Genomic DNA, 21,040 nt, shown 5'->3' with positions numbered 1-21,040 from the left:
CTGAAGTAAGGCTATCAGACATTTTTTAAGATCTAATATCATATGGGCCTACTTGCCTACTTTCAAATCTCGCCCCACACCTGAAAAAAAACCACAGTGTTTTTAACAGTTAGTCTTGATATCTAATGTGCTTTGATTTAAGCTTTAAGGCTGTTGGGCAAAAAAAAGCCTATATTATTACAGTATAACATACGTCAATTTGTAAAGACAATGTCATTTTTAGAGGAACTTTATTAACCGTTCTTCTATAACGTTCTAATTGGTTACCATTTAGAAGAGATGCCTTGGAACATGGAAAAGGAATGAAGAAATAATGTTTTTGCTCAGAACGAACTGAAATGAAAATCATTCAGTTTTCAGTCCCTGGTCTTTGATGTTGCTAAATTTTACCGAAAGCTAATAGACATGGCAGCAGCAGCCGTATAGCTTAAAATGACAAAGGAAGCGCTGTGCTTGCGTTACTAAGAATCAAGACATCAAAAGAATTAGACGCTATTTATCGCTCATTAGGCCTACCACATCATAAAATAGCCAATCCATTAAAAAGAGGAAATAGCATGGAGTTCAGATGCTTGACTGAACAGCATTGGTTCAAATCAAATCAAATATCTCCAAATATGTCTCCCACGATGAGAGCCAGGATATGGAGTTGGACAGATTGGTTTGTTTGTGCTGGGAAAAGACCCTAAACCCGTACCAGTCCCTCTGGCACATACACCCTCAGACAGACTGAAAGGGCTTCATGCTTCTACGTCAGAGGGAATTGGCAGGCGCTTGAGGAAACAGAGCATCCTTTTTTCAGGTTGCTCATTATGTTTTTTTTTTTTTTAAAAGCAAACATGCACAGTAAGCATCCGTATGATGTTCGGTGGGAACTAATTATAGGTCTCATTCTCCATCACTGTGTCAGAAGTGAATTCAGCCCTTCACACGTAGGCCTACTCCTCGCCTGCCCACCAAGGAAGGATGACGTCTGCCAGCTGACGAGTTTAACCTTTGATTCAGTGGGCGATGCCTATACAGGGAAGAGGAACAAGCTCAGGGAACGAGGGGTGGTGGCGGTTTGCAGACAGCCTGACATTATCCCACTCTTCGCTTTCGTGAAAGGCCCCACTGGTTAAACTGAGGTACCACGGAGAGAAGCAGGCTGCCATGCCATCAGTGGTCTTCAGTGCCCCCTGGTGGTGAGCTGAGGAGCTGCACTGGCAGTGCAATCCCTGCTACAATCTCCCAGAGGGTGAGCCCTCCATCATTGCAAAGTCAAGGATGTCTATTACTGTGTAATACTCAGAGGCTGTTGTTTTTGGGAGTGTTTGCTAGGTGTCACGCACACACACACACACACACACACACACACACACACACACACACACACACACACACACACACACACAGTCCCAAGAGAAGTCAAACAAGACACATAAATAAAAGGGAACCATCCTAGGTGGTGACGATTTTACAACATCCTTGTTCTTAGATGAAAGACCATGGTGATTACTTTCATTATCACTTTGGGAGTTCTCACATATGTCATTTTACTATGTGCCATTTCTGTCTTTGCTGAAGTTTCCCTTGGCATAAATAAAGTATCTATCTATCTATCTATCTATCTATCTATCTATCTATCTATCTATCTATCTATATTAATATCTATCTATCTATCTATCTATTGTGGTAAACATTAAGTATTAATCCACAAAGAGGCAAAAAGTAACGCACAGGCAAGCTGACCGTACGGCAGAGTACAAAACTTTATTCACAACGCCGGAGACAGGTTACACAAGCATCCTAGGCGAGCATGAGAGCAACAGGTCTATTGTAGACAAAGTCTTACCATTACTTATAGGACTAAAACAGGGTATTATTGATGGATTACATAAAAAATGAAAGAAAAAGAGCTGTCATGATAAAAACTGTATTACTCCAGACTCCCTAAGGGCGGTTGACCTCAGAGGTCAGGGACAAGAGAAACCCCAAATAACTATGTAACTCTTGTAACATTTCTTTACAGTGTAGCCCCACACTAGGGTGCATCATCCGCCTCACTTTTTGAAAAAAAATTGAAAATCAATCTGTCCCTAGAATCATTTTGTTCCATTAACCAAATAAAACTTCCATGAGAAATTTTATTGAATTCTATTGATGTTTAGGTGGCCCACCGAGCCTCTGAAGTTTCCAACAAAAGACGTCCATAAAGCTAGGCTGAAAATATCCTTTTTTCTTAAATAACGCCAAAAATAATGGGTCTAGCCCTATAATGTCAATAGAAGTTGAATATAAATATGGACTTTTCGCAACATTTGGTGTGAGTTGTGTGTCTCTATCGTTATTACTTCCTGAGATATGGCAGTAGTGTACATTTTCGTGGAAGATGTAATAAAAATTGCCTTTTCCAGGCATTTTCAATAAACAGCATGAAAGTAAACTATCAATAAAAGCTTGCTCTCATGGCTTTTCCCAGTACCAAATTTGAAGGCTGGAAAACAATATATATGTGGTCAGCTAATGCCTTATCAAATTAACCAAATGTGGCCTGGCGGTCATTTTTCATGGACTCCAGAAATAACAAGTTCACCTTGTTCTTCACCAAGCTTTCAGCGTTCTGTGGCCACAGAGCAAAAGTTTTTTCTCCATCTTCTGAAGTTCTGGTCCGTCGTTTCAGTGGGATAGCTCAGAATTTGGCATTTTCATCTAAATCAATGCCATTCATGCCATTTGGGGGCAGCCGTGGCCTACTGGTTAGGGTTTTGGGCTTGTAACCGAATGGTTGCCGGTTCAATCCCCGACCAGTAGGAAAAATGTGGGCAGGGGAAGTGGTTGAGCACTGCTCTCCCATGCCCACACCCACGGTAAGGCACCTAACCCCTCACTGCCCCCCGAGCAGGGATGGATTACTGCACGGGCCTACCGGGCCCAGGCCCAGGGGCCCAAGGGGTCAGGGGGCCCTGAAGACCAAGCCTTTGCATGGAATAATAATAATGCCTCATTATTAACAAATCAGGATGTAGGCTATGAATCTGATTGAATTTAGTTTCGGCCATCCCCAAAATGCACCAGAATACAGGAAATCACATCAAACAAATTTAAAAAATTCTGGGGGAGGACCCCCAAACCCCCCTCCCACATATACGACAATAAGTGGGGGGCCCTTAATACATCTGGGCCCAGGGGCCCGAAAGTTCATAATCCGCCCATGCCCCCGAGCGCCGCTGTAGCTCACTGCGTTGGGATTAGTGTGTGCTTCACCTCACTGTGTGTTCACTGTGTGCTGAGTGTGTTTCCCTAATTCACGGATTGGGATAAATGCAGAGACCAAATTTCCCTCACGGTATCAAAAGAGTACATACTTATACATAAAAGTTTGATTATTTTTTCACAGGCTTTCCTTTCTGATATCAAAGGAATGTTGGCCTTTTTATAAAAGCTGGACACCAGTACGATATTTGCTGATTCCCACTTTGTTCTGTTTTCTGATGAACCATCCGAAAGATACCACATGAAGCAACTGAGAACTTGGCGACAGTTTGGAAGACGGGATCCAGTGATAATCGAGTCATCCTGAACAAGGCCACTGCCCAAACCAAATATCCAAGATGATTGTCTTGTAGACAGAGTACATTTTGAAGACTGTGGATTGGCATTACTAATACACTTTCTACTAGAAGCCATGTTGCAAGAAATTCATGTAATCCTGTGTGATACAACTACTACTCTACACTAAACAAAATAGTCCCACACATGTAGCCTATATCTGATTTGGAATTATGAGATTTTTATAACACCATAGCAACAATAGTTAAATTGAATGATTAATGACAAGTGTTGCAATACACATTAAGGTGTTTTTCATCAAATAACATATTCAAAATAGAAAATAAAAAAAATCACCAAAATATGTATAACAACATAAAGAAACCCAATGTTTATCCAATGAGCTGTGTTCTTTATGCCCTTAATACAGTTATTATTCAAATAACTACTGGCTAACAAATTGATAATAGTGAAATAATGTGAAATATACCCCCATAGCCCCCCATATTGCGAGGTGATTTCCTGAATTTGGCAACAATTCATAAAGTTTAATGGTGGGCCACCTAAATATTATCCAATTTACTTAAAAATGTACCATTTGGTTTGATTTGTATTGAGAGATGATCTTATGGAAAGTACCCCATGCCAATCTCTAGGTATGGTGAAGGGTATGTGATGATGTGGGGCTATTTTAATTCTAAAGGCCAAGGGAACTTTATCAGGATGCATAGTATCCTGGATCCATGAAATAACTGGCCTTTAAAAATACAATTCTGCCTGCCTCTATGGGAATTTAACATTGGTGGTTGTATAGTTATTCACCCTGTATTTTAATGAAGAACATTTATTTATTTACGATACATTATTCATTCACAAGGAAAATTGGTGTCCTTAAAGGTTGGATTTTTAATTAAAGCATTAATATCAATTTCCAGAAGAAGATAGTTTATTCCTCTTTTTAGTCAACTTCAGCATGGGGATGAAAACGTATGCAACCCACTGTATCTATCTGTCTATCTATCTATCTGTCTGTCTGTCTGTCTGTCTATAGAATCCAGCGCCCTCTGAATCAGGACTTCTTGTTTTGCTTATCTTTCCACCATTTCCTTAGCCACCATGTTTTTGTATGGCACTTCAAAGTAACATGGAACTGTGTCACTCCTGCTTGTGTTATCTTGCCATTGCACTGTTCATTTTCTTTCATTTTTTTTGCACATTTTAGGTTTGATCAGAGATGTTTCTGGCTTGTCACAGAGAGAGAGAGAGAGAGAGGGGGGAAGAGAGAGAGAGAGAGAGAGAGAGAGAGAGAGAGAGAGAGAGAGAGAGAGAGAGGAAGAGCTGGTATCCCATGACAGATAAACACAGCTCAGCTTGTGAGACGCGTGACACCACCACTCATCCTCAGAAATCAATACGCTGCTGGTGAGAATCAGGCTCTTGGCTATGGATAAGCTGACGGCCCCTTTGAAGCTTGGCGAGCATGTATCGAGCAAATGGCGGATGTCACATGTGAATGTAGCAAGCTCTACTTGTGTTGAGGTTTCTTTGTGACATGTTTCACTAGTTAGTGTGTGAGACACATCTTGTGTGTTCAATCTCATGAACGGTGATAAACACAAAGGTCAAATAACTCACTCACTGTAGTCCATCCACAATCAGACTTTCAAAGTGCCATTTGCCATGTTTTATTGGAGATAGTTGACACTCCAATTGAGATGGTTGTCCAATATAACTAGATGTGTCCCTATTGTGCTCTTTGATGTGCTGTCTTTTCACAGTGAATAGTAATGGCAACGTTATTGTATCCATTCAGTTCGTGCACCTCTGCCAAGGGCCTCCAATTTATGTTGGATGAATGTGTTTATAATGATGGATGTGTGACTCACTGCTGTTTGACATTGTCAAGCTGTTCTCCATGACCTTGATAAGTCTTCTTAGCATTTGTATTGATTCATTTGGTGGATGCTTTCATTTAAAGTGACATGCAGGGGAGGTGGATTAAGAAAAAAGAAGCACCACACTTATTATTTCTCCAAGTGGTGAGGATAAAGGCTTGCGTAGGCCTCTACTTTTTTTAATTTTTATTTTATTTATTTTTATTTTTTTTGGTGAAAGCCGTTTTAGGTGAGCGAGCCGAAGAGATGAGGGTGGACACTGCTATTTCATGACAGAGGTAGATTCTGCCGGTGGAATGGAATTGGGCAATTTATTCCGTGAACAAGGGATCATGGCATCATGGAGTATTCTAGATTGAGATTTTGCCGCCTTGCTGGGACAACAATCTGGGCATTTATTGGCTATTTTACATCCCATAATAAGGTGTGAAGACAAATGTTTTTCTTTCAGTACCATGTCTGCACCATACACTACAGTTTGATGGGGAGTGTTTGTGTAACCAAGCAATGGCAATGGATGCTGTCTATAATTAGTCCAGTGGGGTTAGAAAAGGTCTGTGTCTTAGCACGGTTTCACACCATAGGATTGATTTGTACATAGGATAGCGCCTAGTTATAGCCGAGAGAGAGTGGAGCTGTATATATAAAAACAGCACTAACTGATGCACTTATTCTTACTGTACTCTAATGTTTTTAAATTGTCCTAATATTGTTGAGAATTGCTCTAAAAACTTAAACTGTTTACCATGTTGTTAGTCGCTTTGGCTAAAAATGCGTCAGCCAAATGTAATGTAATGTAATGTAATGTAATGTATTGTTCCTGGTGTGCAGCTTGGGCAGGGTGGAGGTGCATTTAAACACTCTGAAGAGGCTGCACTGGTGGAAAATGCTCTACAGGGGTGCTTGGATAGCAGTGTGAAAAAAGATCCATTTCCAACAAAGCGGGATGACATCAGTGGGGTTGGAGAGTTCCTTTTTTCACAGATTTACAGGCTCTCTTGCACCCTCCTGTGGCCAATATGAGTAATCTCTAATTTGGTTGATAGGCGTTCACTATGTCAGGGTGACACAGCAGAAGGACTTCCCCCACTCCACGTGAAGTGGTCATTCATTAGATGCTCATTCCTTGCACTTCTTGAGTCCAAAGTTAACCTACACACATTGACGATGCAATGTCTTTTGTTTACAGACGTCGCAATGTCAATGTGCAGTGTCATTTATTTGCAATGTCAAAGTACATAGTAATTTGTTTGCAATGTCATTATATCCCAAACTAATTCTGTGAAGTAGGGTTGTCACTCGTCAATTCATATGGCAAAATGATCTTCAACTAAAGCTACTCAGACAATCTGACAAGCCCCTTTAGTGTTACAGAGATAAGAACATTTTGTATTATCTAAACATCCTCTATAAGGTGTCCCTTGTGACTATTGTTGAGTATAAACGTGGCATGCAGCTCATGGATATTAGTGGTAGTCTTCCTTATATTGCTGCATAATGACAGTATAATGGATAATGCTAAAATATGACTTTGTGCCCCTTAATTAAAGTTTATAGCTAATACTACATCTGTGCTGCTCCGAATTTTTACTTTTAGTATATCTACACGGTCCGCTCTTCGTCTGATGCACCAGATGTGATGCTGCAGAAGCGCGGTGGATCCACTCTTTTGTGAAAATGACTTTGTGCCCGTTTGTGTTCTTTGATGTGTTTATGACTGTGTATGTGGGTTTTGTAAGTAAGTAGTGAAATGACTTTGGCAACACCATGAGTGTTAGGAAAATGGTGGGAAGAAAACAGGCAGCCATTTTGAAGGCCGGGCGCTAGAGGACCTCCTGTGGATATGGTGGCATTTCCCATAAAGCCTTGAGGCAGACACCACGGCAGCATGCCAGTCACGGGGCTCAAGAGGAAAGGCCAACTGTCTACCCCCCCACTGGCACACACACAAACTCACACACACACACACAAACACACTCATACAAACACACACTCATGAGCAAATGCAAGCAGGAAATCTAAGGAGGGAATATGGTTCACATTTTGTTTTATTTTTCAATGGATTTTTGTTATCGTCTTCATACAAAGAGATCAAAGAATGCACTTACGGGACAAGAACTTCACACAGATTTGCACACAGCACTTTGATGAGGGGAACCAAGCTCTTCTCTTATCTGAGGAGGACGTGCAGGGGAACAAGTGTGGCCACTTTGCACTACAGGTAAATAACAGCACAGGAGAGGCCATTTGAAGAGCAGGGGTTTTCTCTCTTACTGTCTCTCTTGCATATTCACACAACACACACGCACACACGTATGCATACAGTACACACACACACACACACACACTCACTCACTGACTGGATCCAAGAGTTTTGAAAGCACAATATGCACAAAACAGCCATTACTGTTTTACACAGTTTACAGTCGATCACAATGAAAGACTTCCACTATTCACCAAGCATCAAAACAATAATGAACTGGTATATGCACATGCTGTAGGACCTTTATGGCATGTTGTGAATGTTCATGAGACTTTGTATAAAATGACTTGAAGTGGTGGATATTCAAGGTCAGATAATTGAACGAGACTGTATTTCCCAAAACTGACATTGAGATAACTGTAGAAAGTGTGTTTGAAATGAAAGTAATTTAGTCATTGCCATTTAATAAAGTAGCTGTTCAACGACACCTTGGGGAATCGTGGCCTGAACTGCTCACAAGGAGAGACTGAGAAATGTTGGTAGTTCACAACTTTCACCAGCAGGTGGCACAAAAACAGAACACAGGAGCCAACACGAGCCAACAAGCAGCAGGTGGGTAGATCCAGCATCTCATATAATTCAATAAGGTACACATTATGTACAGTGAATTCCCCATTACTGACAATACTGAGACAACACTGAGCGTTACCGTCATAATACTTTCATTAGAATTTGATGAGCAGGAGAAAGTCAGTATGATCAGAATGATAATAAGGGAAGTCTAAAACACACACACACACACACACAAACAAAAATCTCTTTAACATATCTTTTTAGTGCACAAAGACACAAACGTTCCACTCTGAGCCTAAGGAATGAATGGGATGCAGATGTTTATAGTGAGAGGGCGGCATGAGCGCAGTCACAGAGGCACTTGAGAAAAGAGGAAACACCATGACCAGAGTAAGGCACCACATACTACACACACACACACACACACATACACACACACACACACATACACACACACACACACACACGGTATAGCTTTGGGTCACAATTACACAACCCACTTACATTCCATACACATGGGGTTTGGACAGGTACTGTGTAATTAAAATAATTTGTTTTATTTAATCCTATCTTTGTGTCCTCACTAATTATTTAACATAGACATCTGTATATATATATGGCATTTCCCTTTTACTAATGCAGATGTAAAATATTTGGGGAAAATTAAACAAAACAGGATGATAATGAACAGAACCTGCAACATGTGAGACATTGATCAGTCATCATATGTCATAAATACATCCCATATAATTACGAACAGTAGCCTTCATAATACATCAAATTAGGCTTGCAACAAAGGATTTGACTTTTGATCATAATCATACATAAATTGTGCAGGGATAGACAAACTGAAACAAGGGTGGGTGCCAAAATTAAGTATTTGATGAGATACAACTTTCATCAACCTTCATGTTTCTGAAAGCCGTTAAGCTGTAATCACTATCCCCTTCGTATAGAGCAATACTCTTAAATGAGTTTTTTAATGTAATCTCTGCTTACATTAACCTCTGATTGACAAATCATGAAGTGTGCTTAACATTAAACATTACATCTGGCATTAAAACACTAGTGCAGAATCTCAGGGGAGGGGTAGACATAGGATCTGTGTGGGTAATGTGGTCATGCATACAGTACATCACAAACACACACACATACCATCTGATGTCAATGATACAAATACAATAAAAGTCAACATCTAATTTGAAACAAATCAATGATACATTCAACTGTTTCCATAGATTTCTGGTACAAGTGACAGACCTACAATGTCAAACACATGGTATGAGTGAAACCTCCTATAGAGAGCATTTCTGCGGTCTGTTTGTCATTTTTACTTCATACAACAGCCTCGCGTTAAGGGAGGGTCCATCTTTAACACAAAGCTGCTGACCGTCAGTCTTGGGATGTAAAGCACCAGATGTATAGGAGAGGTAATCCATTATACTATTAAAGTCTGTCACTCACACACACACACACACACACACGCACACGCACACATACACACACGCACGCACGCACGCACGCACACACACACACACACACACACACTTACATAACACAAGATGTGTGTGTGTGTGTACACACATTTACATGAGTAATGTAAGTAGGTATGACAACTTGTACGCACATACATACTTTGTGTACACACACAAATACTCAGAAAAAAATTATGAGACACGATTATCTTTTTTTTTCCCAACAGTCAACGCACATTTGCTAATGAATTATAAAGATGTGGAATGTTAGTGTCATTGGGTCCCTACGTCTCCCTGATGGTACTGAAAGGGTTAATTTACATCTGGCATATACGTCTCCATCTGGCGGCATATCAAGGACCTTTGGAACATACTGACAGAGTGCAATCCCTCAAACCAATGACAACCCCCGACAGATAAACCTTATCTTTCCTTAGCCCTGTGTCAGCACTTTCCATTCGGCTCTATCTCTCAATGTTAAGTTTGATTTCGTTTGATTAAACGAAGCAGCAAATTTCACAACGGCAATACGAAGCAGATCAGTGATCATGGGGGAATTAAAGTTTGCAAAACTGTCGTGGTGGGCGAGTGTCTTCAGAATCGTCCTGCAACCATGTGTAGGTGGCAGGAGGACCTCTGCTCAACAGTCTTGACCGCGGGGGTGTGGCGAATGAGTGATGAGGAGGAGACCGCAGGTGGAGGTGTGTCGGAGGAGGAGCGGCTTTTTTTTAGGTCCTGGGGAAGAGTCCCTTCTTATAGGCGATCAGACTCGTCACCGCGACGACCGACAGGACGGTGGACACGCGCATGAACTTAAGGAACCCGCCCACGGAGGGCAGGTTCCTCTCCCAGAACGTGGTGACAAATGGCAGAGCAGGAACGTCCTGGAGGAAGACATCAGACATTAATAATCACTCACTGATAAAGGACACAGTTGTGTGGTACAGGCCTACAGTCCAGTGTGTATTATGAAAGGCTTGAAGGATATGGATGGATATGGAAACATTTTGCCACCCTAAATTATTTACAGTAAAGGAAAGCAGTTAAGGACAAATCTGCCTCCCAGAATAAAATGATGTAAAATAGACAACACAGCTTGTGGCAAGTTTACTGTGAGATGTATTGAGTGTTAATATTTCACACATTAATATCCTGTTTCAAAGACTAAATGAAAAAAATAAACTCACCTCAGACTCAGGTTCTGGCTTCCAGATCTGGTTAGAGGTGATCTTACCCATGGCACACATGATCTAAAACAAAATAAAAACAAATGTGCTTTAATTACGCAATTAATTATTTTGGCATCTCCTTATTTATTTAGTAAGAGTGATTTATCGCTGCTGCTGATTGCAGATTAATTACCGGTAGCCATTCTGTAGCAGTTTCTGTGATTTATAAAACCTGGAAGAGCCCAGACATCAATATACAGTATACACAGTCAGCACACTCTTCAAAACTAGGTGACTCAATTAACCCATTCGCGCTGGATGCTGCATGACGCAACATTGACCCTCCCGCTGGATGTTGCGTAGCACAACATTGACCCTCCCGCTGGATGCTGCGTAGCACAACATTGACCCTCCCGCTGGATGCTGCGTAGCGCAGCATGCTTTTTATTTCATGTTTCTAGGTGCTACAGAGGCTTAGATATTACATTTTGGTAGACGTTGAAAATTTTTAGTATGTTTTCAGAAAACCCTCAGGAAATAAGGTTATTTAGTCTAGAATGCCATAGGATTCTATAGGCATTTTTAGCAGGCATTTTAGGAGTAAATGGGTTAAACCCAATCAAGTTAGTTTGTTGCTTTAACTGACTTAAATCATGCCAATGTGTACATTTAAGTGTAATAAACATGACAGGACTACACCCTGGCGATGAGGATTTACCTCCTCACAAAATTAACCTTGATATTAATATTTAAACTACTTCTATTGCTTGCTGGACATAAAACTGTAATGTGGGGATTTTAAGTGCCTTGTGACATTCATAAACGCACATTTTGGGGTTGAAGCTAACGTCAGCTTGTGGGTATACAAGTGGAATACAATCTGCAAGATTTGATTAAAGGAGAATTCCGGCAATTTTTCACTTAGTTCCACCATGTTCATGCCCCCAGAGTGTAGCACTGTAGCTGCCTGTCAGCTCTAACTGTTGGCTGCAGCAACTCGAGCTAGCTGCTAGGTAGAAATGATTCAGGGTTTTTTTTTCTGTACCAAAAGTACGCAGTGACCACGAGAAACAGAGATCTATGTGAAAAATCGCTGGAATTCTTCTGTAATTAGTAGTCTACATACTGTGGGGCTATATCATCTGACAAACAGACACTATATAGCGATATATACAGTACATATATATACATTCAGTCTGTTTGTTGTATGATTGTGACGTTATTAATTAGTTTTATAATAAAAATAAGACAGTACGGTTTTTAGTGTGTGGCTTTAATATGAGCCATTAGCTCATGTCATGCAGGGGATATTGAGTAGGCGGCTTCAGATGCAGTCCAGGACACATGTCTATTCACACTACACTCTATGTGGACATATGTCTATTCACACTAAACTCTATGTGGACACATGTCTATTCACACTAAACTCTATGTGGACATATGTCTATTCACACTATAAACTCTACTGTATGTGGACATATGTCTATTCACACTAAACTCTATGTGGACACATGTTTGGTCACACTATAAATTCTATGTGGACATATGTCTATTCACACTAAACTCTATGTGGACATAATATCTATTCACACTATAAACTCTACTCTATGTCGACACATGTCTATTCACACTATAAACTCTACTCTATGTGGACACATGTCTATTCACACTATAAACTCTACTCTATGTGGACACATGTCTATTCACACTGAAAACTCTATTGTATGTGGACACATGTCTATTCACACTAAACTCTATGTGGACACAATGTCTATTCACACTATAAACTCTATGTGGACACATGTCTATTCACACTAAACTCTATGTGGACACATGTCTGGTCACACTATAAACTCTATGTGGACACATGTCTATTCACACTATAAACTCTATGTAGACACATGTCTGGTCACACTAAACTCTATGTGGACACATGTCTATTCACACTAAACTCTATGTGGACACATGTCTATTCACACTAAACTCTATGTGGACACATGTCTATTCACACTATAAACTCTACTCTATGTGGACACATGTCTATTCACACTATAAACTCTACTGTATGTGGACACATGTCTATTCACACTATATACTCTATGTGGACGCATGTCTATTCACACTAAACTATATGTGGACACATGTCTATTCACACTAAACTCTATGTGGACACATGTCTGGTCACACTATAAACTCTATGTGGACACATGTCTATTCACACTATAAACTCTATGTAGACACATGTCTGGTCACACTAAACTCTATGTGGACACATGTCTATTCACACTAAACTCTATGTGGACACATGTCTATTCACACTAAACTATATGTGGACACATGTCTATTCACACTATAAACTCTACTCTATGTGGACACATGTCTATTCACACTATAAACTCTACTGTATGTGGACACATGTCTATTCACACTAAACTATATGTGGACACATGTCTGGTCACACTATAAACTCTATGTGGACACATGTCTATTCACACTATAAACTCTATGTGGACACATGTCTATTCACACTAAACTATATGTGGACACATGTCTATTCACACTAAACTCTATGTGGACACATGTCTATTCACACTATAAACTCTATGTGGACACACCAGACCACCAACGAATATGGTTTGAGGTATCGGACCTCGAATGCAGATCGAGTGCATACACACCCGGCATTAGCTATGTGAAATGACCATTGTGCAATTGGTGCAATTCTCACCTGACTACGGTACTCATCAATATACTGTCAACATTATTTGTTGACTCAACCAAGTCAAGTCATATTGTTGCTTTGATTGAGTTAGGTTATGAAAATAGTAAGCTTATATTGTGTACTAAATGTGACTAAATGAATTGACTTGGTTAAGCATCTTTCTAATCACTTGTTAGAAAGTGAGATGCATGAGTTTAGATGGCACACTTGCACCATCACACACTATACACCAGGGGGCGCTGCTTTGCCTTTTTGGTCTAATTGCATATAGAGCACAAGTGTGAAGCTGAGGCGAACAGGTACCTCTTGTTTAGAGCATAGTAAACTTTCTTCCATTCACAATGGCATCCTCGTTCACTGGGATTTTGTTTCGGGACTCCATCTTACATCTTAAAAAATGTGAACTGTGGACTAACTGGGAGATTGTTCCTCCACGTCTTCGTAAACGCTAATCCCTAGACGCGAGTATGTAGTTTGACTCCAGAGTGCTTTGTTGAGTGCTTTGGAGTCAACACTGGGGGGGCCAAATGTGTAGTGTTGTGGTGTTGTGTTCTGGTGCAGTGTTCCGGTGCTGTGTTCTGGTGCAGTGTTCTGGTGCAGTGTTCTGGTGCAGTGTTCCGGTGACCGGTGCTGTGTTCTGGTGCAGTGTTCCGGTGCTGTGTTCTGGTGCAGTGTTCTGCTGCAGTGTTCCAGTGCTGTGATCTGCTGCAGTGTTCTGGTGCAGTGTTCCGGTGCTGTGTTCTGCTGCAGTTATCTAGTGCAGTGTTCCAGTGCAGTGTTCCAGTGCTGTGTTCTGGTGCTGTGTTCCGGTGCAGTGTTCTGGTCCTGTGGTCTGCTGCAGTGTTCTGGTGCTGTGTTGTGGTGCAGTGTTCCGGTGCAGTGTTCTGCTGCAGTGTTTCGGTTCTGTGTTCTGCTGCAGTGTTGTGGTGCTGTGTTCTGGTGCTGTGTTCTGCTGCAGTGTTCCGTTGCTGTGTTCCGGTGCAGTGTTCTGCTGCAGTGTTTCGGTTCTGTGTTCTGCTGCAGTGTTGTGGTGTTGTGTTCTGCTGCAGTGTTGTGGTGCAGTGTTCTGCTGCAGTATTCCGGTGCTGTGTACTGGTGCTGTGTTCTGCTGCAGTGTTGTGGTGCTGTGTTCTGGTGCTGTGTTCTGCTGCAGTGTTCTAGTGCAGTGTTCTGTTGCAGTGTTGTGGTGCTGTGTTCTGCTGCAGTGTTGTGGTGCAGTGTTCTGCTGCAGTATTCCGGTGCTGTGTTCCGGTGCAGTGTTCTGCTGCTGTGTTCTGCTGCAGTGTTCTGCTGCAGTGTTCTGCTGCTGTGTTCTGCTGCAGTGTTGTGGTGCTGTATTCTGCTGCAGTTTTCCGGTGCTGTGTTCTGCTGCTGTGTTGTGGTGCTGTATTCTGGTGCAGTGTTGTGGTGCTGTGTTCTGCTGCAGTATTCCGGTGCAGTGTTCTTGTGCAGTATTCCGGTGCAGTGTTCTGGTGCAGTGTTGTGGTGCTGTGTTCTGCTGCAGTATTTCGGTGCAGTGTTCTGGTGCAGTGTTCTGCTGCAGTGTTGTGGTGCTGTGTTCTGGTGCTGTGTTGTGGTGCTGTGTTGTGGTGCTGTGTTCTGCTGCAGTGTTCTGGTGCAGTGTTCTGCTGCAGTATTCCGGTGCAGTGTTCTGGTGCTGTGTTGTGGTGCTGTGTTCTGGTGCTGTGTTCTGCTGCAGTGTTCTAGTGCAGTGTTCTGGTGCAGTGTTGTGGTGCTGTGTTCTGCTGCAGTGTTGTGGTGCTGTGAGTGTCTCACCTCCCGGGCAGCTCTCTCTCCTGCCTGCACGGCCCCCTCCATGTAGCCGCTCCACTCTGTGGCCGTCTCAGTGCCCGCAAAGTACAGTCTGTCCACCGGCTCACGCAGGACCCTGGGCAGTGGGGGGCAAATAGATACAGTACATTATAATTTAGGATACATGTTCTTTTCTATGCATTTATAGTTTATGATATATCTTTTTTATGCACATTGAAATTTAGGACATATCTTCTTTATACGCATTATAAATGACATATTTGGGAAATTAATGGGAAAATTGAAATGAACAGCAACAATTGGTAAAACATAATACTATTGCATACGGCTGATAATGTTGCATTTAACTGATAATGACTAATAATATTTTTGCTGGTCCGTACATATTTTGCTTAAACACCAGTGGGCAACAGGCCACTTCCTGTATAATCCACCTGCAGCACACTTCCTGTATGCATCTGCCTACGCAATATTTACCCATGGATGCTTAAAACATCATGCATACACCCCGATGAGCACTGTGAAGTGCTGTTTCACTAACATTATTTAAAGTTTAAGTACACTTTAAGTACACAAATCCCCAAATTCATTCATCAACATGATTGTGGGGGCATCTCACTGGTGTCATATTTCCTAAGTAATGCATTGAGTTAGTAGCAGCACAGGTTTAGAGGTGTGGGGGTACTTACCTGCCGAACTGGGTGAGGATCCCTGGGGGGAAGTAAGCCGTATAGCAGCCTCCAGAGTACTCCTCCTCACACCAGTTCTTCTCCTCATAGTGGCAAGGCTACGGGCACACACACGTGCACACACACACACACACACACACACACACACACACACACACACACACAAAATACTTCAATATCTGTAATTAACAATATACAACAAATGCATTATGATATCAAATGTAGACCATGGTAATTATTACATACTGTATATTGTTTAGGGGAATTGCATTCTGTAGGCTCTAGGAACAAGTATTATCCTGTGTTCTGTGTATGCACGAAGAGAGATGAACTCACATGCAAAGCCTCCTCGGTGGACAGTACTTTGGAGTAGATGTCACAGATCATCTTTTTCCTGAAGACAACATAAGCGTTATGATTGTGACCGTGCCTAAACACATCAAATATAGTACAAATACACACACACACACACACACACACACACACACACACAGACACACACACACACACACACACACACAAAATGGCAAGCTTTTCAACCAGCCTTTAAACATTAAGTTTACCTCTCTTCTTTAGTCAAGACGCAAAGCTTCCTGCATTTCCGTGCTAGGATAAATCTGCAAAGAAACAGAGTGTGAATATCCACTGTGTACAGTTGAGAATAGGTACAGTGTTCTTCAGGTTACGTGTTTACAGCAGCAACGTGTGGGACGGTGGTAAGCTAGTGGTTAGCACGCAGGGCTAGCATGCAGCAGCCAAAACAGTTGTGCGTTCAATGTCCAGCTTCTACCGTTGTGCCCTTAAGCAAGGCACCTAACTCCGAGTTGCTACGGGGATAACAGGCCTTGTAATATAATTGTCATATGTCAAGTTGCTTCGGACAAAAGCGCTTGCCAAGTGAACACATGTAAATGTAAATGTAAATGTGTGGCCCTTTACCCCATGATACAGGGTTTACTGCCATCAGGCTTGGTGTCATCCAGGGTCAGGCCAATAGGAGTTTCTTCGTCCTCAATCACCATGCTGCCACAGAAGCCTGTAATTTGTAATTTTGTCATTTATTTATTTAAAACAGGGATAGTATATATTAATAAACATTAAAAATGTAAATATGTAAGATTATAACCAGTGGGGAATTTCCATCCGTCCCTTGGGCATTCTTAATATGAATGTTGTTTACAATCAGTCAGTCTTAATAGTGACACACTGCTTCATCACCAATTCACATTCATGATCCCAAAGGGGAAAGCTACTGACCCAAGTGAGGAAAGCTCAGCACACTGAATTATGTAAAAACACCAACAATTTCCTACGGTACGGCTACAGACTGCCCGCGTGTTCATGTCGGACTCCTGTCCTCTGCTCGCCTCGTACCTTTCTTCTTCCAGAAGGGCTCTCGGTAGTACATCATGCACTTGATGACGGAGCCCATGGGGACCCTGCTGACGAGCTGGTTCCTTAGAGGGGGCAGCTCCGGGGTGAAGTGGATCTTCATGTTCAGGCCCGGCGGGATGGCCAGGATAACATACTTACTCTGTCACCCGAGGAGAGAGAGAGAGAGAGAGAGAGAGAGAGAGAGGATGGATTACTTATACTGTACGTTAGTATGGAGAGGGACAGACATATATATATATATATATAGAGAGAGAGAGAGAGAGAGAGAGAGAGAGAGAGAGAGTGAAAGAGATAGGGAAAGATTGAGCCATGAGTTAAATTAAGTTAACAAATTAGCTTTAGCTCATTGCACTGCAGACTTTGGTTGTTGTTTGCTGTCTTCTTTGCTGCCTGTTGCCTGTTAGTAAACACAGAGCAACATTGACACGGACAGACAGCTGTGCAGATAGTCCTAGCATGTCCCGCTAATAATAACATAACCCAGCATACTCCATATCTAACTCTAAAAAGCTTCATCTACCTTCCTCCCCATTCCAAACAGGCTTTCCCACCAGACGCCCGTAAATTTCTTATATCTCCACTGTTACTGTTTGGCCAATTGGAGACACACTCAAGATAACATACAGTATGTCCAGGCTAATCTCTCGTATCTCTTGTATGTGTCCGTTTCAAATTCTGTAAATGTCAAACACAATTATCAGAGCCCACGCACACAGCAGACAGAGCACGGAGCGAGCATGTGAACTGCACATAAAGCGTGTCCGCCATGGAAATAAGACAAAGTGAATCCCCATGTGCTATGAGATTCAGAGGAAGCAGCTGGTGGGAGTGGTGGTGATGGTGCAGGGGGGTGGGGGGTGGTATGAGTGGTTCTGGTGGTGATGGGCGTAGAGGTAAACAGTACACAAACGTCTGGGTGGTGTTTTGGCATCCCGCCTCTTTAAAGGGTGAAATAAAGAGCACGTGCCCCACCCAGACTTTTGGCTGTTTAGGGAAATCAATGAACACTGGTGGTGCCGATGAAAATGGAGAGGATGGAGAGTGGTTTATGTGAGTGGATTATATATATGTGTGTGTGTGTGTGTGTGTGTGTGTGTGTGTTTGTGTGTGTGTGTGTGTGTGTGTGAGAGCCTGCGTGTGTGTGTGTGTGCATGCATGCATGTGTGTGTGTATGTGCGTGTGTGTGTGTGTGTGTGTGTGTGTGTGTGTGTGTGTGTGTGGCCGTGCGTGTGTGTGCATGCGTGTATATGCGTGCATGTGTGAGTGTGTCAGGCCTAAGCAGCTCTGTTGGCCTGGAGCCCTTAATGAGCTTTATCAGAGGAAAGAGGATGTGTAGCACACAGAGCGATGAGGCCCCAGCTTACCTCACAACAATCCTGCTGTATCTTACACATACACACACAAACACACACACACACACACACAGAGTAATAACTACAGGAACATGTATGCACACATGCGCACACACATACTTACACCCTCTCACACTCACACACACACACACACACACACACACAGTAATAACTACAGGAATATGTATGCACACATGTACACACACATACTTACACCCTCACACACAATCACACTCACACACACACACACACACACACACACACACACACACACACACACACACACACACACACACACACACACATAGGCAGACACACACACACACACACCGCTGAACACATCCTGCAGTACTAAAGCCAGCGCTAGGTTTACGCAAGCCCAGACAGCCATAACAGGATTAATAGTTTGAGTCAACTTGAGCCTGGGGCCAATCATAACACTCACACACACACACACACACCCACACACACACACACACACACACACACACACACACACACACACACACACACACACACACAGACACACAGACACACACACACACACACACTGTGCAGCTGGATATCATCTCCAGCATTAAACAGGCAGACACATCAGCGGTGTGTTTCTGTGAGGTCTCAACAGCTATGGGGACCTGGCTGCACCGATGGACACTTCATTACTTACAGTGTGTCCCCAGTCAGCACTGATGATTAGGTAAGTGTGTGTGTGTGTGCATGCATGCATGTGTGTGTGTTAGGGGTGTCACAATTCTCCAAATCCTCGATTCGATGTAATTTTTGATTTTAAAGTCACGATTCGATTACATTTTTTTTTTAATATTACTATTAATGCATTCCTTATATGTTATTTACTCTTTTTGGCCTTTTCCTTTTCTGTTCTGTTCCTTTTATTTTGAAACCGCTTTTTATTTCGAAACTATTCCAACCGCGAGGTTGTAATGTAAACAGAACTAACATTAGGCTAAAACAGAGACGTGAACATAGTGAAATGAAACAACAGAATGATAATTTGATTGTTTCAGCACACTCCGAAGAGACCCAAGGTTAGTGTTCATGGAATATGTACTAGATCACCTTTTCACTTGCTAAGTTGAGTAGGCTAAGTTCGTTTTAATTGACGTGAATGAATGAATACTTCCACACCGGCAAGAGGGGCTTTGATTTCGGTAGATTGATGTGTATATTTTAACTGGCTGCAGCCTAAAATTAGTGTTGACGCTGCAGTTCAGCACATGCGTGTGTGTTTGTGCGTCTTGGCATACATGCTGGACGTGACATTGGGGGTGTGGCTGCATCGTCGATTCTACTTTTAAGTTCGAAGTTTGAGATTGAGATGTAATTTCGATCGATTTCGATATAAAATCGAAATCGTGACACCCTTAGTGTGTGTGTGTGTGTGTGTGTGTGTGTGTGTGTATGTGTGTGTGTGCGTGCGTGTGCGCGTGCGCGTGTGAGCCGGCCTAATGATGTACAGTATGTGGTAGTGGTAGGGGTGGGGTAGGTGTGTGTGTGTGTGTGACTGTGTGTGTGTGTGTGTGTGTATGTGTGTATGAGTGTGTATACTACCCACCTTGTATGTCTCTCCGTTGACCGTCTTGACCTCCACCAGGTCTCTGGTCTGGTCGATGCTGTACACGGGGCTCTGAAGCTTGACTCGGTCCCCCAGCTGTCTCTGCATGGCCTCACTGATCTGACTGGAGCCACCCTTAAACTTACGCTCCTATTGGGGAGGCAGCACACACACACACACACACACACACACACACACACACACACACACACACACACATACATGACACATGAAACTTACAGAAACGTACATTCTTATTGGGGAGGCAACACACACCACACACAGACACGTTGAAGAGCCCTATCATAGTCCAAGCAAACTGCATGGACAATGTGCCCCCATCGGAAACGCATGATATGCCACTTGTGCTTGTGTTGTGTTTTGTTACACAAAACTGGAAAACACACTTTGCCACGTAAGTATGCACCAAATCCTCCTTGTGCAGCTTAATGCGTTCACGTAGCTTGCGTAGACTAACCAATCAGCCCTTAATCAGCAGGACGTTGTTGTAATTACACATAGGCAAGATCAGAGAGCTGTACAATCCATAGGAGCGCATAACAAAAACACAACAATCATGTGGCACAAGGATGTCTGGTCAGTATTTAACACTGAATGCATTTATTTGGCATCTGCTCAAATGGGTCATTCCACATGAAGTCCACAGCGGCCTCCAGGCTGGAATTGCTG

General features: G+C 42.4%; 1 protein-coding gene across 1 annotated transcript in view; it reads right to left on the bottom strand.

Annotated features, from left to right (window-relative positions):
* Positions 1-8,448: 8,448 nt before the first annotated feature.
* mao (monoamine oxidase) overlaps positions 8,449-21,040 on the bottom strand; it is a 47,007-nt gene continuing 34,415 nt past the window's right edge. The window contains exons 7-15 of the mRNA XM_076263320.1: positions 20,351-20,500; positions 17,405-17,564; positions 16,970-17,066; positions 16,594-16,647; positions 16,367-16,424; positions 16,031-16,128; positions 15,345-15,456; positions 10,865-10,927; positions 8,449-10,561 (exon numbers count right to left, since the gene is read on the bottom strand). Coding sequence (XP_076119435.1) covers positions 10,406-10,561; positions 10,865-10,927; positions 15,345-15,456; positions 16,031-16,128; positions 16,367-16,424; positions 16,594-16,647; positions 16,970-17,066; positions 17,405-17,564; positions 20,351-20,500 — 948 coding nt within the window. The 3' untranslated portion in view covers positions 8,449-10,405. The remainder of the gene's footprint in view (positions 10,562-10,864; positions 10,928-15,344; positions 15,457-16,030; positions 16,129-16,366; positions 16,425-16,593; positions 16,648-16,969; positions 17,067-17,404; positions 17,565-20,350; positions 20,501-21,040) is intronic.

The sequence above is a fragment of the Alosa pseudoharengus genome, unplaced genomic scaffold, assembly GCF_046254945.1.
Source record: "Alosa pseudoharengus isolate Yale_2024_CS ecotype anadromous, Long Island Sound unplaced genomic scaffold, YU_APseudo_1.1 YU_APseudo_1.1_scf_3, whole genome shotgun sequence".
NCBI classification, from domain to species: domain Eukaryota; kingdom Metazoa; phylum Chordata; class Actinopteri; order Clupeiformes; family Clupeidae; genus Alosa; species Alosa pseudoharengus.
Note: the sequence above shows the minus strand (reverse complement) of the source record. Positions and strands in the feature narration are given on the sequence as shown.